The following is a 26797-nucleotide window of genomic DNA, read 5'->3' as shown; positions in this document are numbered from 1 at the left end:
ATTGCTTCTTGCTTTCGAATCCTATACTGCCACTGCTCTTAAACATGTCCACAAACTCTGTTCCTTGAGCTACTGTAACAGCCAACAAACTGATATCTATCCATGCATCCAGTTTCTTTAATGGGTTCTATTGCCCATGTTCATCTTTTATCAGAGTTTTTGGAGTTGTATTGTATACCCGCTTACTCTCTCATTCTATACTTTCTCCCTGGACAATTAACCTACCCCTGTGGATTCAAGTGCCTTTAATGTGATTATGATCTCAAAATTTTTATCTCTGGTCTAGATTACTGTCTTAGGTGTCAAACCTGTAAGTTCACTGGCCTAACAGATATCTCTAATTGGAGATCCTACGGGAACCTCATCTGTCCCACCTCAAATCTACCTCTCATTTGTGGTCCCCATAGCAGAAAATGAAATCTCCATCTCAACCCATCTAGCCTCAGTGAGAGCTAGAAACCAGAATATTATTGTTGAATTCTTTTATTTGTAACTGCCCCCACCCTTGCCTCCGGCATTTATTTGTCTCTCAAATCTGGTCATCTCTTTCCATACCCACCACCACTGTCTTATTTCAGGCCATCATCAAGTCTCCTCTGAATTACTGTAACGGCCTTCTAAATAGTCTCCCTACGTTGAGACTTGTCCCTCTATAATCCTGGCTACACAATATAACTGGAATAATTTTTCTAAAAATGCAAACATGAACATGTCTCTCTCCTGCTTAAAATTCCTCAATAGCTTATCACTGCCCTTAAGATCAAGTTCAAACTCTTAACTAACCTATGGGGCTCTTCAAGTTTCCTTTGGAACCTCAACACCACTGTCCCTTTAGCTAATAAAGCTCTGGTTTTATATTTGGTCTCTTTGCTTTCCCTCTGGGTCTTAATACAATACATCTTTTCCCCTCTTTCTGGAATATTCTTTCCCTCTCTCCCTGCCTCCCTTGCCTAACTCATCTTTAGAGGCTGATTTGTATTTCCTTTACTACTTTAACAATATTTCCCTGAAATGCCCCTCCCAAGATTGGGTTTGGTGGCCTTCTGGTTTGCTCTAAGAGTATATTCTACTCATTTAATATAGCCATTTTCTTTCTGTACTCTAATTGCATTTTCTCTTATTAACGATAGCTTGAGTTTTTTGAGGGCATGAGTCTTGTACCCAATTGTGTCATAGGTGCCTAACAAAGCCTGGATCCACTCTATAGTTTGAATTCAGGTCACCGCCCATTTAAAAGATCTGACAGCTCTGGTATGCCTACTGAATAAAGACTTACGTTCTTAACATGGCATATAAAGCCCTTCTCAATATGCTAGAGCATACCTTCCCAATTTCATGTCCAGGAATTTCTGTCAACTTCCTCTCTACTTTCTGTATGTATTACTCTGAATACCTCTGCACAGGGTCATTCTGATGCTTCCTCACTTGACATTCAATATTTTAGTAGTTTTAAGTGTACAGCATACTTATTTTTAGATGCCTACCACAGTGCCTGGCACCTAGTAGTATTCAACTACTTATCACATTAGAATAAATAAAATAAATTTAACTCTGTTTCAACTACTTTTACCAACATTCAAACAGAAGACAGGTAAGGGGAGAATGGTTCATTCTACAAAAAGTAAAAATGAAAATGTATAAGTTTATACAGCTTTGCTTAACCCTAGAAAGAATATGGCTTCCTTCCAAAACCAACCCCTTTTTAAAAAGTGTCACTAAGAGAGGTTCTACTAACTCGTAAATAGATAAACTCTTCTGATTTATTCCCTAATCCCAATGTATCCTTGGCAAGAGAAATAAAAGCATGAGGGAAAAAATAAAATGAGCTAGAAATATTTTATGAATAATGATCAACTATGAGCTTTAAAAGGTGAATTCAATGACACAGGTCCAGAAAGCCTTGATTTGAATCCCAGCCCTGTAAGTTTCTGGCTGTGAAAACTGCTCTCTATCAAGCTGTGGTTTTTTTCATCTGTGCAATGGGAATGATAATAATAATATGTACTTCACAACTAGGGTTATTGTGAGGATTAAGAGTTTATATGTGTAAAACATTTAGAACAAAGCATGGTATACAGTAAGCAGTTATTAATTGTTAACTTATTATCATTATTATTATAGCACATTACATTAATTTCTGTAATGTCTTCCAACTCTAGTTTTTAACTTCTAAATTCTTTCTAATTTTCTCAAAGGGTGTTACAAAATTAACCATGTAGTAAGAAAAGTAAGCTTCAGAATCTATTGTAGGTTTGGGTTAGGAAACTGTCAGATTTAAGATGTGGATAGCACTAAGGTTAAAAAAGGGATATACTGTAATTTTAAAATCATCATCATCATTGCTAAAATAAATGGTTTTGTTGAAATTTTAAAATACTAACATGTATTTTTAAACCTGATTTTAAAACATTATGTAATGATATTAATAAAAATTCCAGCTTAAAAGCCACAAAGATGATTCTCAAATATTTTGATATAGCCTATAATCTGGATAAGTGAATAGGTTATGATTTAGCCATATTTTGAAAGTACAGCCAAATCTTGATTATCTTTAGTCTCTGGAGATATGGATAGCTTAGATGCTATTATTCCAGAACCTTATCTTTAGCCTCTTCTCCCACCAAATCTTTACCACAATTAACTTAATGGCCTAATTTGCATTTCAATTGTTTCTTTTTTACATGAACAATAAAACAGCAAAATAAAAACACAAATAAAAACTGGACAATAATACAGGAAGAAAGGGCTAATCTATGTACTATATAACCAGGCTCTGAATAATCAAGAGTTGGCTGCACAGCATTTATATTTAACTTAAGAATAAAAATAGCCTCATTCCCCTGCATAACTTTAAGTAAAATTGAAAAGGAGTTCCTACGCCTTAACATTCCTAGTCGGAGTTTCTCTGAGTACCTGAAAGAACCCTGGTGGTACAGGACCTACTGGCATGCCATCTCCTGGGGGAATGTTTCCTAGCACTGGACTGGGAGCTGCTGCAGCACTCTGAAAAGAATAAAGGAGAAACAAACCTATATCATTACAGAGAAGGCACAAAACCAAAGACGGATGATATTAGATTGTAGGAAGGGAAGCTTTTCATTCCCAAGAACAAATATTGGTAACTTCCCCCACTACAGAGGTAAACTAAGATACAACAGTTCGTTTAATATATGATTAAGTTATTTGGTTTAAAAAGGTCTCTTTAAACTCTTTGAAGGCATAGAACTTTAGTTAAATGGTATATTTGAATGATATATAAAAGGCAACTAATAATATGACAAAATGATAAAAGTTTAAGTAAATGATTTTAGGCACAGACATCTGAAATGGCAACATCAATAACAATAAGTAAATATGTAGGTAATAAGTTTGAAAATGGTGGTTGTAGGAGTTGGAAAAATAACCTTTTTTTTTAGATTATGCTTTTCTATGTGTCATAAACAAGTGATTTATTTTCTGCCTATATGTGGCAACACACATTATTTATTCACTTTGTGATAGGCAGTAACTGTAGCTAAAATATAACTGATAGCAAAAATAGGGTGGTGAGGGTGAAAAAGTAATTAGGAGATTGAATAAGAGAAAGGAATTAGATTTGGAGAGATGAGTCTCATGTAAACAGATTATGAAAAAAAATCAGATTGAAAAATTCAAACTCTACTTCACTCGTAAATTATTTCATGGAAACCTAGGGCTTCATGACAAAGGAATATAAAAAACTTTGGATTACACTCTTTGTAATCAAATCAAAGTTTTAGATGTAATTCTTATAGAGCAATAATATATACAACTCTTCTACAACCATGGATTTCAGCCCTCGACCTGATTAGACATATTACAAACACTAAGAACAGTCAAGAAGGAACCAGAAATACACAAAGACAGATCAGTATAAGTAAAACAGTTCTGCTGTGAAAAGAACTCGACTCAAATTCCAGCTCTATTGTATCTCGTGCTGTCCTCGCCTATATATCTGTATTCATTCATGTACTATAATATTCTATTAGATGAAATATCTCAACATAGTCATAGCAAGTATTTTTCAGTATATAAACCGATAAAAATAATAATGTTTATTCTATAGCACTGGCGGTTATTAATAATGAGGCCAATGATTTTCGTACTTCCTGAGGACATCTAGATTTCAATGAGGCCATCTAAAATATTGCTTACCTATGAATGCTAAAATTCTAAACTTCTGATAAAGCATAATGTATAAAAGGAGAAATAATTTTTTTTAGCTATTAAGATGAAACATTAATCTATTATTCTAGTTTGAGCAAAACATGCATTTTCATTTAGGGTACATTAATTGAATATCTACCATTTGCCAGATATTGTTCTATTTCACTTTATATGTCAACACTCATGTTTTTGAAAAATGAAAGGAAAATTGCTTCTTTTTTCCATTTTAACTAAATGCATAAAAATTGAATATAGAGTGTTGGAGTCTCTAAGAGGAAAATTTACCACCAAACATTTATTCTCTTTTAGTTTAAATATATATGATTAAGCCAGATCTAGAAAGAAAGATTTGATCTATATCCTTTGACAATTACTGTCATTAGCTCTTAGAACTAAAAGCTAGACAAAAGATATCACTATTCTAATTGATTACAGAATAGAAACTTGTTTTTACAATACAAGGACATAAAAAGAGACAAGTTTGTGAACCACACTCACCCATACTTTTATAGAAATGTATACAACACTATAATATTGAGCAGGTTTATTAAAACAAAACAATTCAGTGAATTGCAGCAATTTCTTAGCGCAATTCAAAGATGCTATTTCTACTTCCATTCTAATTGCCTAGAAAGTACATAAAAGAAGATTTTGCCTACCTGAAGGAAAAAAAAAATTTGTTTACATCTAAAATAAAATTTAACAAGTAATGATGCTGGGTCACCATTGGTTCCATTACTTTTTTTATTTGGAGGGACTACATTGTTTAAAGTTATATAATGTGCTAGGGTTTTTTCTTCTAAGTTCTTTATATATGTTTCCTATTTTTCAGCTATTATTTAAAAGTAAAACAATAAATTATTCAGATGAAGATTTAAGGAAGTTAAATCTTTGAAGTGTCTTTGAATTTTAATTTTATACTTCAAAATTATTTAATAAATTTAATCAAAATGTATTGTCAAGTACTCTTTTAAGCTGTACAATATAGCAGTTAATATAATAATAATAATAATAAAATCCTTGCTCTTTTGAAGTTAACATTCTAGGTAGGGAAGAGAGACAGAAATAAGTGCTATGGAGGAAAAAAAGAGCAGGGAATAGAGAGTTCCCAGTAAAAGGGGTAGGATTATAATTTTAAATAGCATAGTCATGAATGAATGAATGAATGAATGAACGAATCAATCAATCAATCAAATAAACTAATGGATCAGGTTGCAGTGACTAAATACGCCCTTTACTCTGTTGTTGAGACTGTCTATCTTCATTTCAAGATGTACTAAAATTCTTATAGTTTGCACCTATTCCTTCACAATGGCACAAGAATTTTATTGAAAATTTTCTTTCTTAATAATCATACTTTGGGCATAATGATAAAGATGTCTCTGGTACAATAGTAATTTCTAGCCTTGGCCTAAGAACACAAAGTGAACAGAATACCAGTAATCATCTTGTTTGTATACCCAGTATAGAACACTAGTTTAGAGTATTTCAGCCCAAACTACACTTTGTGGGCCACATATTTGAGCTAAATTATCCATGCAACCCCAATCATCCACCGGGATTTATTGGCAAAGGATAATTCTCCCTTGTACTGTACTGTGTGGACTCAGCTTAGAGTACCATTTGGTACACCACGATCATTAATAAATACTAGTCTGATAATAAACTAATAAACATTATAGAGGTACGCTAAATGGTACTTTAAGCATTATAAAAGAGTGTATTTCTCAAACTGCCTAACTTGTTCATTTATATACAGTAGCAATAGAAATAATACATGCTTTGAAACTGTAAGCTAAATAAGAATCGAATTTTGGGGATCAGAGTTTTGGGTAGAAGAAATACCGAATTTCTTTTTCATTGCTGGAATTTCTGACACTTGTCTCAATTTTCTACTTATAAGACAAAGTTTGTCATGACCTGTGAATCCACAGGAAGTTGTTGTTGGCTCTAACTCATAAAGTATGAGTTATAAACTCATAAAATTTAATTATATGAAGAACTGTTACAAAGCATTAGTTGCACTTGATTTGAGTGAATTACACTAGAATACCACAGAAAATCCTGTATTATGTAATATATCTATGATTATTTAGGGTTGACTCTTAATCTCTCTTACAAAAAAAAAAAGACATACAAATGATATGGCTTTAAAGTATTTCTTCTAAGTAAACTGAATATACAGAATTTCAGGGCAAATGTAAAAATATTAATTATCATTAAAAGTGTTTTGTCTCTTTAGTGAATTACTTTGTGTGCTTTTAATATATACTTTCAGATATACATTTTCTAACTGCTCTTAAATCATTTACTTTGTCATGTGAACTAATTCAAGGTTTTTTTGAGTGACTTTTTCATTTCTTTTGTATTTTCCCAAATCACTAATATAACTTTACTGACTTTTTATAAATTCAATGTATTAAATTTGGTGTTTTCAAATGAACTAAATCAGGGAATAATCATTTGCTTTTCCAAGGATATATTAAAATATATTTAAGAGTCACCATGAACTCTTTCTTCGTATTGCTGTATATTTATCTTTGTTTAAATCTGTGTGGTCATTTTCCTCTCTTGGACTTTCTGTGCTTATATTATTCTACCCTCTAAGAAGGCATACGTCAACCGTGCGCCTTCCTCTTTTTGTGCTATTTATTTTTTCCCTTGCATATATGTCTAGCATCATTTCCCATTTTCCCCTTTCTTCTGTTATTATATAATTAATTTAATTTTTTTTTATTTTCTAACTTCCTACTTTAAGAGGAGGAAGTATTAGAATAGAGAAGTATACTGTTATTTTATATTTTCTCTTAAATAAAAATCTGAAAAGCTAAAAGAGTTCTTGTTTTAACCTTATTTATTATCATTAGTGGCCTCTGGTAGCAAAAAGAAAAGTTGTGCATACATTTGTATGGAGGCTTCAAACCAACAGGCATATAATAAAATTTTGCTCAAAATAAAATTAGGATACAATTAATTACTAAACAAAATTAGCATTTATCAAGATTTTATACATTAAATAACTACCTGTTTTACTTATTAAGAATTTTAGAGAACTGGTTGCCTTATTATACACTGGAGAATCAAGATATAAAGTGTATATTGGTGGAATAGGAAAAATATTTTAAGTATATGTAAAATTGTGAAGGTAATAATAGAGGAACTAAAATAGTGGCCCAATTATTAGAAATCAAAAGGTTGATTAAAGGGAGGGTTGAGCAAGGAGAGACTGAGCATAGAATTATTGATTTTTATTTTTAAGCTATCTGTACTATTTTAAAGGCATACACGGGCTCTTTTTTTTTTTTTTTTTGAGAAACATTCAAAATAATGATAGTAGGTGTCTCGTCTTCACAATTTTAATGCAAAGGACAGTTAAACATTTTGGCTGTTGATTGAAAACATTCTTTATCATACTAAGAAATCTTTCTCTGCCTAGTATTCTAAAAACAATTTTCAAAGAAGAGTCAGGAACAAAAAAGGATGTTTTTGCCTTTTCATATTTGATTAGTATTATTTGGTTTTTCTTTTGGAAAGCATGATATAAGTAATCATATACTGATAGTGTTCTTAAATCTAAACCGTCATTGTATTTCTGAGATAAGCCATGCTTGATCATCATGGGTGATTCTTTTAATAAGTTAATAAATTATATTTGCCAATATTTTATTTAGGACCTCTACAGCTATATTCTAAATGAGAATGTTCCTTACTACACTCTATTTTTCAAGCTTGAACATCAGGATTATTCTATCTTCTCAAAATGAATTGGATGCCAAACTCTTTTATAATGCTCTGAAGAAGTTTACATAATATGGCATTTATCTGTTTTTGAAAGTTAAAAAGCATACAGCAGTAATACTGCCTGAATACAAAGGCAATTTTGGAAATAATTATGATCATTATTTACATTTTTCCCTGAGGACTCCATTTCATTGACATATTTAGTTTTAATCATATACATACTACTTTCACATACTTTCAAAGGGTTGTCTGTAGCAGCTATGAGAGAATCTGCTAGCAGATCTCAAACATCTGTTTTTCCCTTCTTCCTTCCTGGCTACAGAAGTGTAGCCAGGCACACAGCTGTCCAGCTATATTATACTTCAGTCTTGCTTGTTCTCACCAAAAATTATGTTCTTATTAATAAAATATGAGCAGAAGAGGTATGCACCACTTCCAGGCCTTGTTTGTAAGTATGAAATTCCTCCTACTTATTTCTGTCAGGCCAACACAACAATGTCCTGTACTATGTACAGCAAAGCACCCATTAACCTGAGTCTCTGGATGGCTTTGTGGAGCAGAACCTACCCACCTGCCCTGGACTGCCTTACTGAGCTGTTGGCCCTAACACAGGTGATAATTTGTTTCCTCTATGCTAAATCGAATTAGCATTCTTATCATTATCCTTGCCAGGAATTGTTCTATTAGTTACTTTTTCTTTCTGCTTTATTAACGTTTATTCCTTTAAAAAAAGTATTTCTATTCTCCTGTTTTTAGGTTTTATTGTTTATTTTCAAACTTCTTAATTAAATTAGTAACTATTTTTTTTGTCTTAAATACAAAGAATATAAAATTATAAATTTGGTTCTAAATTTGCCTTTGTGTATGCAAGGTTCGATGTTAGTGTTCACAATATTTTTCCTAACTCATATTCGGTATAATTTTGATTTCTCAAAGTTATTGGACGTAACTGGAAGTCAAAATTATGCTGATTAGATGACAGAAAAAATGGGAACATCAATATCAAACCTTAGAGATGTAACCAAAGATATATTTTAATTTACAAATGGTAACCAAAGATATACTTTAATTTACAAATGGTTAGAAGTTTTAATTTCTAGTTTTCCCATTTGTGTTTAGGTAAAATGCACTATACAGTTTTTGTATTCAGGAATTTATAGAGCAATTATTTTTTGTTGTCTAAACAATGATCAGTTTTCATAATTTCTCATGGATATTTAATAAAATATCCACATTCTTATTCTACTTTTTTATCCATTTGCCTAATATCTTCATATTATCTCTAATTTTTATTCTCTTGCTCTTTCAAACATATATATTACCCTATACTGTTATATGTCCATTTCTCCTCTCTTTTATATGTTTAATAATCACGGCTTAGAATCTATTTTGTCTGAAATTAATATTATAAGCTTAGCTTTCCTTTTGTGTTTGTATATTAAATCACCACACATCTATTTATTTTTAAACTTTGTGCCATATTTAATTGTTTAACTTGTTAGCAGAAATGTCATCTAATATATATCTAACAAGATATCCTTTAAAACTAAAAAAGCAAAATAAGTTTTCTTTATCCTAACTTTTAAAGGTAGTAAGTTATGACAAACAATATTGTTTACCTCTCTCTATAAAAAATGCAGCAGTTAGTTTACTTTTCTTATTCTACATCTCCTTCTTCCACTTCCTAGTCCTTGCTATAAACATCTGGTGTTTTAGGCATAAACATTTTGTTTTCATCATCTCTTCTTTCAGAAATAATTTTTGACCTCTACTTTCAGTATCAAAAATAAAATACTCCAAATTTTATCTAGCTTTATTTTCCCTCAGTTTTTTAAAAAGTAACATAATTTTGCTACTCATGAATTTCAGTTTTAATACATTTCTCAGTTGGCTAGAGGATATGTAAACTTCATGTTCAAAATCCTTATATATGCAAATGTTTTTGTTGACTCTCATCAAAACTATAGATACCACTGGTTTTGGGCATTTAATGTTGTAGGAAAGTCTTGATTTTGTCCTGATTTTTGTTTCTTGGGATGTAATTTGCTTTTTTCTTCTAAAGATCTGAGGGATGCTTTTTTGATATTTATCATTCCCAAATGTTTCAGTTCCATATCTAGGTATTGATCTCTAAATTACTTGCCTAGAATGATGTGAACCTTTTCAATTTTCACAGTTGGATTATTTTTCTTTTTCATGCTACAGAGTTAGGGGGAAATCTTTTCAGTTAGGTATGAAGATCTGGCAAAAACCTCAAAAGATCATTCTTTGCAAATGTTATTAACAACGAAGAAAACAGTTACAATATTATTGATAACTAGGGAAATATGCTTAGAAATCTTGCCAGGACAGGATTTTCATAGGTTATTGGTGGCAAAGGAAACTGGTACATCTATAGAAAGCACTTTACTTGTATATATGATGTGCTATAAAAATTAATCAATTTTGAATAAGTGATCCTTCTTTCAGATACCATCCAAATGTAAATTATGAGCTATGAGAAAAATAGTATGCATAAAATATGTTCACTGTCATATATTTATAGTTAGAAATATTCTAAGTAACCCAAAAATTCAGCCATAATGTAATGCTTCAATAAACTGTAGTACATCTAAGTGACAGAATATGATTTAACTATTAAAAATAATGTTTACAAATGGAATTATTTATGAAACAATTCATTAACGATATAATGTTGTGTGAAACATGCCAAATAGAGAATTTAATTTAACATAATTATAATTGTGTTAAGGGTAAAATTAATCTAAAAAAGAAGGTAAATATATGAAACAATTGTTAAATAGTTTTTAAATAAAATGTTTATAAACTCTGTGAAATATACTATTTCTACATATAAATACAAATTATTATAGGTTAAACATACACAACAGCAGTTTTGTTAATAGCTACAAAATTTGACCAAATGCTAACTTCAGACAAATGTAATGCTATATCTTAAGGTTAAATAAAATGCAGATATTATTAACTTTAAAAATGAATCTTATTTCAATGAAAAATAATATGAAACATTTTAATTTTTAGACTTTGAAAAACCAGTTTTTCTTTTCAGAAAGTTAGATCCTAGAAATAATCTAAAAAACCACTTACTTTATTCCTGGTCATTCGTTTGCATTGACTACACGAGTTCATTTTTTAGCATCACATACTCTACCCCCAGGCCACTCCTCAGTCACTCTCTTAGAGTCTGGAGAAGCAGCAACATTGAACGTTGTGCTACTTTTTAGGCCTCTTTTTAGGTCATAAAAATATTTTATATGTTGCTTTCATAAAGTCTTAATTATTCAGAGAATAGTATTCAAGTCCTTAGGCTTCCAAAAGAGGAACAGACCCAGAAATAGAATTAAAAACAAAATCAAATACGCAGAAACAAAATATCAGTGAAGAGAAAGCCTACAAGCACCTAGAAACATAAAGAGTGGCGTAGACTTGGTGATCTAAATATTACAGCTGATGTTTGCCATAAAAATTTTAAGAAGTGCTTTGATTGGCTGGTAATTTCTACAAAATGCTAACTTTTTCATATGAAAGCCAAGAAGCAAAGGAAATATTATAGGCAACAGAAGGGAAGCAGTTACTGGTGCTAAAAAATGTTTTAAGTGCAAGAAAAATGCAAAAAGACCCTGATAAATGCAATGATGATTTCATTCCTAAGAATATTTTAGGAAGCAGCCTTTGATTTAGTTATTTGTCAGAACAGCAACCATATTTCTTGGTTCAGAATTCAGATTCCTTGAAGTCTGCATTCAGCTTTAATCAGAAAAGGTAGATTATAAGAAAAAGGGCTATCATAAGGGATTTGCTTTGAGACTATTAACTTTTAAGTGATATCTTTGCATTTGTATATGCATCCCAAATAATAGGTGCTTTCTATGTGCTTGGGGCTATTCTTAGTTGCATAGATTAATTTTGATCACACAAAATTTTGAACTTAGTAGGAATTCTTAAAATGATGATTATGAATTATTAAGAAAATTTATATAGCATATAAAATTTTCTGTTTAAAAATGACAAAATGGGGATATTTACATCATTTTTAGCATTCATATATTTTACTAATAAGTTCAGCCCTCAAGAAGCAAATTGTTATTAGAGCAATAAGCCTGCATTATGGCCACACGACCAAACTATAGACTTATCTGTGAAAGCTTTTCCATTAAACACCCCAGCCTCCTACCCACAAACTAACATCGTAGTCAAACACTTAGTAAAATAACCTTCAACAGTATTTCAAAATTCCATAATTTAAATAGAAGCACAAGGAAGGTGTGTTAGGAACATGAATGCTGTAACCTCTTTCACAAGTTTTTAAGTGTGACAGGTTCTGGTCATTGGTCTACTTTTTTATTTTTGAACTCAAAGATGGGACTCTTGTCTCTTTTCTATACCACTGAGTGAATTTAAAAATTCCTGGGCTTCTACTTGTTTAAAGTCTAGGTATTTTAATTACTCCTATTGGCACCTTGTAAGAGAAATAGAACAATTGGAGTCATCCTTTTGGGAAAAATAATTTCCCTTTATGGTAAACAGAATGACATCCAAAGATATCCATGCCTTACCCCGGGGCCTGTAAATGTGGTGGCCTCTAAAAGCTGAGAGCAACCCCTGGCTGACACCTATAACCATAGAGAACTGAATTCTACCAACAACCTACATAAAGGTGAAAGTGGATTGCTTGAGGGTCTCCTGAAAAAAACCTGACCCACTCACACACTTTGATTTCAGACTTGTCAGACCAGGAGTAGAGAAACCAGCCCAGTCAAACCAGACTCTGACCTATAGAACTGTGAGATAATAATCTAATGTTGTTTTAAGCTGCTAAATTTGTGGCAATTCGTTATGTCAGCAGTGGAAAACTAATACACCTTTTCCCCAAAGAGACTATTTCATTTTGAAGAATATTTTTCATGAGGTATCTAGAAACTAAGAAACTCTATGGATCCTTAGAGGTAATTGTACTTGCTAATATGTATTTGCTAATAATATCATTTTGATTAAATCAAACTGTCCTGATTAAAAATAAATATCTCTCAGGTTTAACAAACCTTAATTTTGTAGTCTCCTAGTCTCAGAGTTCTTTCAGTGGCTTTGAATCATGCTTCATACAAATCAATTTCTTCCCTTCCACAGTGAAGTGGGGAAGCTTGGCAAGAATGGCACATGCAGCATCTCTCTTTCAGTTATAATTGCCTTCTAGGTCTCTAACTCTGCTTTCCTCTTACCCACAAAGGAATGGCTCCTTGGCTGTTAACTGAAGGTTTCACCAATCTCATCCAGACTCTAGCCAAGCTAGCTCCTAGGGTAGGTAAAAGATAAAGCTTTGCTAATGTTCTGACTCCGCACACTGATTCAAAGTAACTAGGGTGCAGCCTCAACCCTTGTGCCCAAAGAAAGCCTATTTTTTACTTCCATTTGCTGGGCTTCCAGCCTCAGTTCTATCTAAGTAGCATCTCAATGTCTCAGAAACTAGAGCAAAACATTCTACTGAGTTCCTTCCTCATATTAATTCTGAGAGTACGTTCTGCCAATGGACTTCTATTTCTGCAGCTGAGTCTTCATTACTTGCATTTGGGTTCCCTTTATGCCATTAGTTTCCCTGCATTGATCTCCACCCATTACACCTTGCCATGTCTCCTCGGTGCACAGCATTTTCCTACTGCAGAGCGTTTCCATTACTCATTGTGTACTATCCTAATGATGACCATTCACACACATTCTGCTTGTTGCCTGCTACAGTCTCCAAGATCTCCACGGCACATCTACTAAACCTGTCTTGCCTTCCTCTCAACGGTCTGCTATGGGACCTCTCTCAATTGCTTACTCTGTCATCCTAGAATGGCTTTGTCTTAGAATCCAAGGCACACACATTTGGATTGCACAATCACAGAACTTCTATTTAAGTTGTTTTTTAAACCTTTGTCACAGAACAGGTTACAGTCATGAAGGTACAGTTCCATATCAATAGCATGAATCATTGCAATTTTTGTTTGTGACTTTGATTTTTCCAGGAAGAAGGTAATGATTATATACTAATTTTTTAAAAAGTCATATCCTTCAAGTATAGTGCTCTATAGTTATCACTGATATTCACTGCTATAAATCTGCAAGAGATTTAGTGATCAGAGAAAGATAGGTAACTACAATTTTAATATAGAAAGGTAGCGTGACTGTTTTTTTTTTAAAAAAAAAAACAAAAAAACAAAAAACAAATGTACCAAATCTTGTATTACAAAGGGGTACGGGGCTCTAAAGCATACTGTCACTCCTCAAAACTCCTGAAATTCCTCTTCTGCAACTATCTACCTTCAGATGCTATATCACATTCTTTTGGATATTCTCAAGATAAGAAATCCTTAAACAGTTTTTCAGAAGAAGGCAAATTTCATTTTGCATAGGGTCTTGTAGATAGTGGTAACAGGAAGGATAAAAAGATTCTGAATTCAAAATTTTTAAAAATATAACATATTTTTCATATAAAATGGCATTGATTTAATTGCAAAAATTTAAAGTCATTTATTTATAATTAGAGTTGACATACAATATTAGTTTCAAGTGTACAACATTATGATTGGACATTTATATGCCTTAAGAAGTGATTACCACAATAAAACTAGTAATCATCTGCCACCATACAAAGCTGTTAAAATATTATTAACTATATTCCCTATACTGTACATTATATCTCTGTGACTTATTTTGTACCTCTTAATCCCCTTCACCTTTTTTGCCCAATCCCCAAACCTCTCCCCTCAGGCAACCATCAGTTTGTTCTCTGTACCTGTGGTCTATTTCTGTTTTGCTTTGTCTGTTCATTTGTTTTGTTTTTTAGATTTCACATATAAGTGAAATCATATGTCATTTGTCTTTCTCTGTCCAAATTATTTCATTTAGGTCCATCCATGTTGTTGAAGTGTTTAAAGTGACCACATGATTGAGATAGTTTAGGTGTTTATATTTTTTAAATCAATCTTTGACTTCACAATTTTCATTCAATAGTACACTTTTTATCTAACAAGGATTTGTACCTACTATATATCTGATATAATAAGCAGACCTTATTCTTGTTCTTAGGAGTGATAATCATAGAAGGGGAAACCAACAATGACACCATATTTATTTACCACTGTGATACATGCTAACTAAAGAAAGGGAAGATGGACTTTGGAGGGTTATGGAATGTTTCCTAGAAGTAACGTTTAAGCTGAAAGCTGAAGAAAGAGTTGGTGATAAAGGGGCAAAAAATAATTAAAGAGTAAGGTAACAAAATTAAATTGTACAAATTAAAAGTATTAACAAGTAAAGATCCTAGGATGGGTAGCATAGTGGCAAAGTATAAGCAATATTAAGAAAAGTCAGTGTGGCATCACAGTGATTCCAATTTGTGGCATGAGAGATGATTTTAACTTTATCGTAGGATCAATATGAAGTCATCAAAGCGTTTTGAGGAAGCAGCGCATGGTCATCAAATCTATTGTTTTAAATAACTAATTCTGATAGCTCCCTTGAGAAAATGAAAAAGAGGGGGCAAGAGAAGCCTCCTTCAGAAGTAGCACAGTGATAGGTTCAGCTGCTTGGCCAAATGTGGAGAAGAAATGTAGGTGGATTCAAAACATGCTTCAAAGTTAAAAACTTTGAAAGTAAAACAAAAAAAGGTAAAGCAAAAGATATATCAAGGATGATTCCTAGACTTCTGGCATACGCACTGCTACGATGCAAGGAGACCGGTAACATTGGATGTGCCAATTTGGAGGGAAGAGTGCAAGACAGGCAGGGCAGAAGCATAGTTCTATGTATGTATGTGTGTGTGTATGCATGTATGTGTATGTATGTATGTGTATATATGTATGCACATATGTATGTAATCAAGGTGACACTGGCTAATAAAATTATATAGGTTTCAAGTGTACAATTCGATGATACATCATCCATATACTGCATTGTGTGTTCACCACCTGAAGTCAAATCTCCTTTTGTCACCCACCATATATTTGATTTCCTTTTGCCCTTATCTACCTCTCCCTCCCCCTTTTCCCTCTGGTAATCACAAGTTGTCTGTGTCTATGAGGTTTTGTTGTCTCGTTCATTTGTTGCTTTGTTTTCTATCCCACATATAAGTGAAATTCATATGGTTCTCAACTTTTTTTGTCTGGCTTCAATTTAAAATGTGTAAAACATTCAGCAAGAACGTTTACTTACTAAACTCTGTTCTTAGAGAGTATATTAAGTCCTTCTATTATATTTTTCCTATATTACAAAGAAAACAATTGACCACTACATTAAATATAATCAATTATAGCAATATATACCTTCATCAGCAAACAAATAAAAATGTATGGTTTCTGAAATTCTTGCATAAATTCTATTACAGCACTAACCATAGTATGTTGATATTTTCTCTGTTCATTCTAAAAATACTCAGCCCTAAAGGGCTAGGTCTGTTTTCCTCCTTTGGATATGTAGTGCTTAGCCATGTGCCTGCTGTGTGGTCAATAAAATTGAATGAAATGAACCCATGCTATTATGATAACATATTTTGTCTCTGGGTAAAATAAATGTTAGGTCACTTATAGAATTTATAAGTATCTTAAATCTAAAGTGGACTGTGCTATTTTATGTCAAATAAGAATATCAAGTTCCTGGAAGACAAACTGACAGAAATCAATGTAGCTGATATTTGCTTCGCTATTATCTAAATAGTCTTGGATAGTTTTAAAGCATACCACAGTGGAATAAATTATACAATCTTCATGTTAGTATTCACTGTAAGTGATGGGCATAAATCAATGGTGCTATTACATAGGAAATGTCAACTTATTTTTAGTATCATTTCATCCACACAGTAATTTGACTACTGTAAGATGACCACATAATTCATGTTCAAGATCAAGTTCTAATATATGATTGCCAATCACATATAGCCATTAAGTTAACTTCATTTTAAACATCATTTTGAAAATGGAGCCATAAAATAATCATTTCTTTTATTGTGAAATCACTATTGGTTATAACTCAACAACAAAAAAAAAACTAAATGTTTTATCCAACAAAATAAAATTTAAGGCAAAAAGCATCAGTGGATACAAAGAGGGCCATTACTTAAAATAAAAGGAACAATTTATAAGCAAGAAAGGAAACTTCCCTTTTTGGCCAGCAGGAGAAAACAAGAGTTATATACATGAGATGAGATCAGTTGATGGGAATTCTTAAATATGAAGATATATTTGATTCAGTGAGTAATAAAGTTATTATATGTTTCTAAGATATGAAGCAACTTAACATGATGATAGTAATAATGAGCTTCAAGGTACTCACTTATAACATGTTATCTGACTATAATAAAATTAGTAAATAAAAATCTTGATACATTTGGAAATTAAACAATATTCTAATAATATGTGCATAAAAGAAAACATTGCATGCGAAGTTAAAAAATGTTTTATACCAAATAATGAAAATACAATATATCAAAATTTGTAGGATGTAGCTAAAGCAGTGCTATAGAGAAAATGTATAGCATTAAATCTTACATAAGAAAGGAAGGTTTAAAATTAATGACCAAAACTTCCACATTAAAAAGCAAGAAAAAGAAGAGCAGTTAATGACAAAGTGAGCAGAAGAAAGGAAACTGTAAAGATAAAAGCAGAAATCAATAAAGTAGAAAAAGAACAAAAGAAAATTAATGTAATGAAAAAAGCAGGGTCTTAGAAAATTCAATAAAATTGACAAACCAAACCCCCAAAAAGAGAGAATACATAATTTATCTTTATCAGGAGATAGCAATAGTTATCCTACTGACATGAAAAGGGAATATTGTGAACAACTGCACAGCAATAAATTTTATTACATAGAAGAAATAAAGATATACCATGAGAGAAAAAACAATGACAATAGCTGGCCTTAAAAAAATTTTTTAAAAATCTAAATATCTCTACATTTAATAAATTAATTGAATTCTTAATAGAAATTTTCCTACCAACAAAATTCCAAGCCTGAATAAAAATCTGCAATTCATTTTGAGGCCAATATTACTTTGACACCAAAACCAGAAAAAGAAAATATCATGAAACACAGATCAAAAGCTTTCAAAAATGTACACAAATTATTTCTAACATGTTAGAAAATTTAGAACACACTAACATATAAAAAGGATAATCATCACCATATCACATCATGACTATGTGAGATTATTTTCTAGAAGCGCAAGTTAAATATTTAAAAATTAATATTAACAAATGTATAAAACCACATGATTAATTTGATAGGCATAGAAAAAGTATTTGCATTTGACAAAATCCAAGACCTATCCATGATTTAAAAAAAGAAAAAACTCTCTCAGCAAAATAAAGACAGAAAGGAGCTTTCTAGATCTGATGAAGTCATATTTAGCGATGAAAGACTGGATGTTTTCCTCTTAAGGTCAAGAATAAAACAAAGATATCCATCGTTACTGTTTCTATTTAACATTTTATTGGTGTGCTTACTCAGCGCAATAATTCAAGAAATAAAAGGCATAGAGATTGGAAAAAATTAAATAAGCTGTCTTTATTCACAAACAACATGATTACGTATATGGGACGCTTCAAAAAAGCGCCTAGAAATAATAAGTGAATTTAGCGTGATCAAAGGATACAAGGTCAATATACAGAAATTTATTAAACTTCACTATGTTATGAACAAATAATTGCAATACAAAATTAAAAAATGCATTAATAATCACATCAAAAATTATATACTTAGGATAAACTTAACAAAATACTGCTCAGAGAAACTGAAGATGACTTAAGTTAAAGGAGAGATATAACATGTTCATGGAAGAGAAGATTCAATATTTTCAAGATATCGATTCGCTCCAATTCAGCTACAGATGCATACAATCACAATTAAAACCCCAGCAGATTTTTACATAGAAATTGATGGGTTAATTCTAAAACTTGTATGGAAATGTAAAGAACACAGAATAGTTAACACAATCTTAAAAAAAAATGTTGAAGACTCATACTAACTGATTTCAAGTCTTTCTATATAGCAATGGTAATTAAGATGGTGTGGCATTGGCTTAAGAACTGATATTTAGATCAATGAAACAAAACAGAGTCTAGAAATAGCTTCATACTTGCATGGTCATTTGAGTTTTGGCAAAAGTGCCAAAGTAACTCAACAGAGAAAGGACAGGCTTTGACAAATTTTGAATAATTAATGTTAAACTTTCCTTGCCTGTTTCTTCTTGAAAAATGTGAATGACCAAGATTATCTACCTCAATCAGGCTGACTGCTATGAAAATTAAATGAGTTAATACATGGAAAGTACTTGGAATATTGGGCCTGGCATATATTAAATACTCAGCTTTTCAATAACTTTATACTTTTAAGTGAAAAGTAGGTCAGAAAACTAGAGAAATTATCTAGAAAAAAAGATTCTAAGACAACAGATTTATATGAAATAAAAATTAAGACAAAAGTGTTTCCTTGTATGCTTTAGAAAATAATCCTATTTTTAAAACTTCACCTTATGTGCTTAATTCTAACAGGACAGAATAAAACTACCTTAGTTTTAGAATTGTGGTTCATTGTAGCACTTGTATCTATTCTAGGAAATATTAGATTCATTTTCTGAAAGAAATTTTGAAATATGTTAAAATTTCATTTGTCACTTTTCCCTAAATAAACGATGGGTTTTGATTAATATCCTTAACATGTTTCAGTCTCACTGGGCTTTTCTGGCTTGTTGTTTAATAAATGTAACAAAACAATATTATGATATTTCTATGATTAACACCTAAAAGTTAATTTATCTAAAAAATTTCTTAACTATCAATGTATTTCTCCTTTCACTGGGGGTTTATTATTGGGTAGAAGATATTGCTGATGAGGTCTAATAGCCAAATATGAATCAGTCTCTTTTGTAACTAGGCCACAAATGACATGATTAACTCTAGATAGACATCTTAAAATGTCAGTGACCACTACGAGAATCTGTAGGCAGTCTACTTAAAGATTAAAAAAACATAATTACTGCTTTTATGACTCAAAAAGCAAGTCATTGATTGAGTCCTTTCAATATCGAGGGTTATATGTGACAGTTCTCTTCACAGTGATTATGCATAGTCATATATAGCTTCAATTAAACATGCTCTATCCTGAAAATAGGCATTCAATAACTATTTGTTGGATAAAATAATGAATGAATTGGTTTTGTGACCTATCATATGATCTGTCCTTCAGAATAATAATGTGTGTGCATGCTTGAGAAGAACACATAGTCTGTTTTTGTTGGATGGAATGTCCTAAATATGTACGTTAGGTCCATTTGGCCAAAAGTCTAGTGTTTCCTTGTTAATTTTTCCATCTGGATCATCTATCTATTGCTGAACGTGGGGAACTGAAATTCCCTACTATTGTTGTATTAGTGTCTATTTCTCTCTTTAGATCACTTCGTATTTGCTTAATATATTTAGGTGCTCCAATGTAGAGTGTATATATACTTATAATTCTTATGGTTATCATTAGGTTTAAAAAGTTCTCAGCCATTATTTCTTTAAATAAGCTATCTGCCCTCTTCTCCCTCTCTTCTTCTAAACTCCAGTGATTGAATGTTCGTTCGTTTGATGGTGTCCTATAAATTACGAAGGCTTTCTTCACTTTTTTCATTCTTTTTCCTCTTCAGACTGGGTTATTTCAAAGTTCCTATCCTCTTGCTCACTGATTCTTTCTTCTTCTTGTTCTGCTCTGATATTGTGGCTCTGTATTGCATATTTCATTGCATTCACTCTTCTGCTCCAGAATGTTTTCTTTTTTATTTTTTTAATGATTTCTATGTCTGTTAAATTTCTCATTTTGATTGTGTATTGTTTTCTTGATTTTGTTAAATTGTTTTCTTGTAGTTAAGTTTCCTTAAAATGGCTATTTTGAATGCTTTATCAGGTAAATTGTAGATCTCCATGTCTTTATATTTGGTTACTGGAAGATTATTGTGGTTTTTTGGTGACACCATGTTTGCTTGATTTTTCATGTTCCTTGGAGTTTTGTGTTGCTGTTTTTGCATTTGAAGGAGCAGTTGTCTTCTCCAATTTGTACTAACTGCCTTCAGAGTAAAAATCCCTTATGTCAGTTCTCTGAGGTGTTCTCTGACCTTATATGAATGAATACAATTGTTCCAGAATTCTTAAGCTTTTGTGTCTTCTCTTGATCCTACAATGTACCAGGCTAGCTGCTGATAGCCTTTTATTTTTCTGATAGTGGCACTACAGCTCAAGTTTGTGGTTTCTTCGTAGAGCATAGCCCCTGGTCTGTTTTCTGTAGCTACTCCTTGCTTACCAAAGTTTGCTCTCCCTGCATCCCTGGGAGCCACACAAGAAGCTGGCTGCAGAGTGGTGGAAGGTGTGGGGTTGGCATTCGGTGCACTGAGTGTGCCCATGGGTCCTCTAGGAGATCCATGGGTGAAGTTTTCCGCTTGGCTCACAGTGGGCTTCCTGATGGAGCCCAGAACACAGTCAGCAGGAAACTTGTCCTTTCAATGACCCCCTCCCAGAATCTTATTTGCTGCCCTCCTCATTTGCTCCTTTCACTAGCCATGAAGCTCCCTCTTTGATGCTCTGGATGCTGTGAGAGAGTGTTGAGTCTCTTCGGCGGTGTCCTACACAGCTGGGAAACCCACACGTTCACTCACTGACTCTCCCACAGAAGAAATCGTGGGCTATTTAGGTCAGCCCTAAACTGTGCCACCTTAAGAGAGGGATGATGCTGACAAAGGTAAGATGTTCCTCTTACCCATTTCAATGTGTCCAAACTCTTATTATTTCCTCCCTCCAACAGGGTGTTGGAACTTTTCCTCTAGAAACCTGGACTTCCACAAAAGCTCTCTCACCTGTTCTGCAGGTGCTTCCAGACTGCAGCCCAGAGGGGCCAGAGTCATTCTCAGTCTCTTGTAGGTTCCACTGCTGGTACATACATACCTTGGAGAAATTGCAGGTTTGATTCCACACCACCACAATAAAACAAATATTGCAATAAAGCATATCACAGAAATATTTTGGTTTCTCAGTGCATATAAAAGTTATGTTCATACTATGCCATAGTCTATAAGTATACAATAGCTGTAAACTAAAAAACAGAATATCCGTGAAGCACTATAAAACAAATTACAATAAAATGAGGCATGCCTATACTAAAGTCTGTCTTCCTATTACCCCATGTACCAGTTGGCTGCTCCTGGGTTCCTTGGTGTATGGTCCTTGTTCCCACAATTCCCGCAAAGGCATTTCTGTTCATGAATGGATGCCAAATATTTGTTGTTGAAGCAGGGGACAAAAATGAGAGTCATTTTATGCTGCCATTATACTAACATCACTACCGTTTGGTATCCTATGTTTTATCTGACAATCCTATCCACACTAGACCATCATAAGCAAGAAATAAACTTGCATTGTATTAAGGCACTGAGATTTGTGATTGTTTTTACAAACACTTGACTACTTTGACTAACAAAATATTAAAATATTTTAAGGATAGTAATAGAAATAATTAATAGTAAAAATAACAATAAGTGACAGAAATAATTAGATTTCTGAAAGAAGTGTGAAAATCTCACCACATAGTTTATAGTGGTTAAGCTGACAAAAACCAAGTACCTCTAACTCAGGCACAGTATATGAAATAACTGAGATTCAGAGAATTCATTTATGGTACTTGTTAAGTATTTATTAGGTGTGATGTACTCTGGGATATATAACAATGAATAAGACACATCTTATGCTTTCAGGGGCACAGCAGGGCAGCTTATACAATGTTAAAAGAACTTTTGTATACAGTCATGCTCTGCATAATGACATTTTAGTCAACTGTGGACTGTATGTATGATGGTGGTCCCATGAGATTATTTATAATGGAGCTGAAAAATTCCTGTTGCCTATTGATGTCATAGCTATTGTAGTGCAATGCATTACTCACATATTTGTGGTGACACTGGTGTAAACAAACTTACTATGCTGCCAGTCATATAAAAGTATAGCACATACAATTACAGTAGTAAGCTACACCATCTAGGTTCATGTAAGTACACTCTATGATGTTCGCACATGACAAAATCACCTAACGACATGTCTCAGAATGTATCCTCATCATTAAGCAGTGCGTGACTGTAAAGCAAAAAGTAATCCATGCTGAATTAGGAGGAGAAACAGTGTTAATGAAAATTTTTAATTCTGACACTATAAAAGATATCACAGAAGAGGCAGGACAAGAAAAACTGACTTGTAAAAAGGCAGAGAGTGTTTTATTCTTGACTTCTTAGTCATGAACCTATACTCCCAAATCTAATGTCCATTTTATTCTTGGTGAGATAGACAAATGAAATTCCCTTACCTTCCTTCTGTCTTTAATAGTTTTAGGGGAGATGTTTAAGTATAAGCCTAGTTGATCTTATTACAAAGCAGAACAATTGTCACCATTTATTTAGCTCCTACTGGGTGTTACAAATTGTACCAAGTGCTTGATATGATCTCATTTAATCATTTTAGTAGCCATGAATAGCATTATATTTTCCATTTCACAAATAAAGCAGCTATGGCACAAATTTACTTTCTAGCTTATCCAGGTCACAATTTTAAATTTAGTTTTGATTTCAAAGCTTGTGTTCATCATCACTAAGCTACCCTCCAGAATGATCCCTCTCAGATTGATCATTCTATACCTCAATCCAATCTTTAATTCATGCTATACAGTTTGAGTTAGTTCCTGGTATAAAAAATCAATATTTAGGTGAAATTTAAAATGTCTTTTTTTTCCTCTTTGTAAGAGCACTATCTAGAAAAAGACTGCTACTATCACAAGATGTCTGAATCCTTTCTCAGTGTCTGAACCTTTCAAGAGTTTTAGACCTTTTTAGGCTTAAGTTTTACATTTATAATAACAGATCTTTGAGGTCTAAAGGATAAATTCTTTATTAGCAGAATTCTTCATTTATGCCCAAAGATAAAACTGCTAGTCTTTGCTAAAAAGGCCTCAATTTTCTTAGAACAAGTGTCATTTTCATTTCTGCTCTCCACTAATTTTAGTAAAATAATATAAATTCATGGTAACTGTTGGGCAGACTACTGGAAAATAGGAAAAATCAGCAGATTTATTAATCATCTATTTTTATAAAAAATGACTTTTCAAAAGAAGGTTGCCTGCTAACACAATGCCACCTAATGAACATAAAAGTTAAAATGTCATGATATATTTTATAGAATCAGAAAATATACATTTTCTCAAAAATCTCTCACAAGAATTCTCAGCAGAGTCAGGGATAGGTCCATCATATATATCCATGAACCAGAACCTCTTGCTGTTCCAGCGACCACTGCTCAAGGAGCCAAAGAAATGGAAGCTGGAGGGCTACCTGTCGGCCTCAAGCTTTACATGACTGTCCTCATTTGCTAACATCTTTTTAATGACATTATTATGTTGCCTTCTTGTTTCCCACTTTGATATTTAAAAGATGTTTAAAATACACTGTTTGAATGTGCTGGTTGGTGACTGCTTTGCTTCTGGAGCAGAGACAGCAGCACCACAGCCCACCCAGACCAGTGAGTGCTCTTGGGGCTGCAGCCTCTGCTGAGTGTGACCCCAGAAACCACAGTGAGCTCTGTATCTGACACAACACACTTGGCAGATGGAGGAAGCCTCTGAGTATAAAGACCATGGCTGTTACAGGGATTGTGTAAACTTGCCGTTTTGTTTTTTCCTGCCAGGTGTTGTATGTATGGCCATCTATGCTACCATGCATTGGAAACTTTTCATTTTATTCGAGAAATCTTTTTCATGTTAAAAGTCTTGATTAAAGAGGAGGTTTTTATAATTTAAAGAAATTATTAGAATTTATTGGAATAATAATTGGTAGGAGTTTTCAGCTAGATGAATCATCACTCATACTTCTGGCTGTTACAGTGAAGGGCAAATCTTGACCAAAAAATAAAAATAAATGAAGTCTTAAAAAATATGTGTTCAGACAGCACTATATCAGGCTTGCAGTTCTTAAGAAATGTTTTAACTATGGATCTAACGTATAGTACTTCTGCCCAAACAGTACTTCATGACATTTATACGAATAAAGGGAAATGAGTAAAATAAGGTCTTCCTGTCTCCTCCTCCTTTGGATTTATCATTGCAGGCCAAGAAATGTTTTAAAATGTACTTATTTTAAAATTTATTTTTATTTAAGAAAGAGCAGACTAAATATTTAATAAGGAAGGCACATTACATTTTTTAAATTATCAGAGTAAACTAAATGATGGGCTACTATCTGGCTTCGAGTCTTGAAAATTTTAAATTTCCAAATTTTTCAAAACCATCCTTTTCTTTTTCACCTATAATGTTGAAGTACTAGTTCATTCATTACCATACCTTACCTGTACCATTGAAATAAAATAGCTTTTGATCTATCTTTCTGTCTTTCTTTTTCTTCATCAATCAATCCTGTATTTTGCTCCGACAATGTTAGATCACACAGCAAACCTCTGCTTTAATCATGTCACTGATAAAGTCAAATACCTTCCATTGAGTCCCATATATGTAAATTAATTCTATATTTCTTAATCTTATAATAAGGCCCTCCATGCTCTGAGTCTGAACTGGGTTTCCAGGCCTTATTTTTTACTATCTTCCTAACTGTATCCTACATCTTGTTATAGTTTTGAGCCTCTTGGAAAAAAGGACAGTGCCTACCTCACTATTTTCCATACACGATGGGGTTTGTAAGTGTCTTTTGAAAGAATAAATGAAAAATCTGTGTGAAAATTATTTTAATTAAAGAGTTCTTATATTATTGTGACAGTGATTTTACTAAAGATTTATTGACTGGCTGCCTGTTAATATAGCATTAGGATTTTTTAAAGTATCACAAGAAGTCATAATCTTGGGGTCGATGGGTTTTTGTGTATCCATCCTCTCCTTTTGTGCCCTCTTTTCCTAGATTGCAATCTTCTCTGGAGAGGATACCATACCTTCTCTCTCTCTCTCTTTTTTTTTTAATATTATACTTCTGCATACTCTCCTCTCCTCATCTCCCATCTTCAAGATACATGTCCACATATACAGCTCAAAGAAATAAGAGTATCTCTGACATATTTACTTCTGCTTTCTAATGGACTGATTAAACTTCAGTATAAATCAATTTTAGTCTGTTACTGTACTTATATTAATTAGTACTTACCTAGATTTTATACTCTAAATTCACTTTCTCACATAGGAAAAGCATAAATATGCTTCTGATACTATTTTTATCTCTGATATTGTCTAACAATTATTTGTTTAACTTTTCATGTATTTGGGTCTTGACTAAATTGAAAATTTAGACTTAATAGCTAGGTGTTCAATAAATTATATTATAAAAACATCATATTAAATTACTCATTTTTTTTACCAAACTAAATTTATTAATGAGAAAATGAAAAACAACAATTTAAAGGTTTTAAAAACAAGGAGATGAAAAAAACCACAATGATCCATTATTTAACCTTTATTTTGAATTTGTACAAATGGTCTAAACTTCAAAATAATCCTTAGTTGATTTTAACTGAGCTGCATGGCACAATTTGAATCTCTACATAAATCTAACATGATCGACAAATCTTGACTTGACCACGTAGATGTAATTTTCAGGATTTGGCCTTTTGTTTATATTTGATGGAATCATGGATTAGAATTTATCAAGCTAGTTCTGAATTCCCAAAACACGGGCATCATATTTTACTATAAGCACAGTATAGTAGAAAAAAGAACTCATGTTATTTTAATTAACTAGGAATTAATTTCTTTTTACTATTAAAACAGCTAACTAGCCTCTAAGATTTTTCTCTTATATTACCTCATTACA

At 32.5% G+C, this 26797-nt stretch overlaps 1 protein-coding gene across 4 annotated transcripts in view; it reads right to left on the bottom strand.

The window, feature by feature from the left end:
* SSBP2 (single stranded DNA binding protein 2) overlaps window positions 1–26797 on the bottom strand; it is a 244599-nt gene that overhangs the window by 70706 nt on the left and 147096 nt on the right. For 2 of the 4 annotated variants that reach the window (XM_016123359.2, XM_016123352.2), the window contains exon 5: window positions 2914–3003. The exons of the other annotated variants lie outside the window; for them this stretch is intronic. In XM_016123359.2, the coding sequence (XP_015978845.1) occupies window positions 2914–3003 (90 nt within the window). The remainder of the gene's footprint in view (window positions 1–2913; window positions 3004–26797) is intronic. 4 annotated transcript variants of the gene reach the window in all.

Source organism: Rousettus aegyptiacus, unplaced genomic scaffold (genome assembly GCF_014176215.1).
Source record: "Rousettus aegyptiacus isolate mRouAeg1 unplaced genomic scaffold, mRouAeg1.p scaffold_m13_p_8, whole genome shotgun sequence".
NCBI lineage: Eukaryota > Metazoa > Chordata > Mammalia > Chiroptera > Pteropodidae > Rousettus > Rousettus aegyptiacus.
This window is presented reverse-complemented; position numbering and strand designations above follow the sequence as displayed.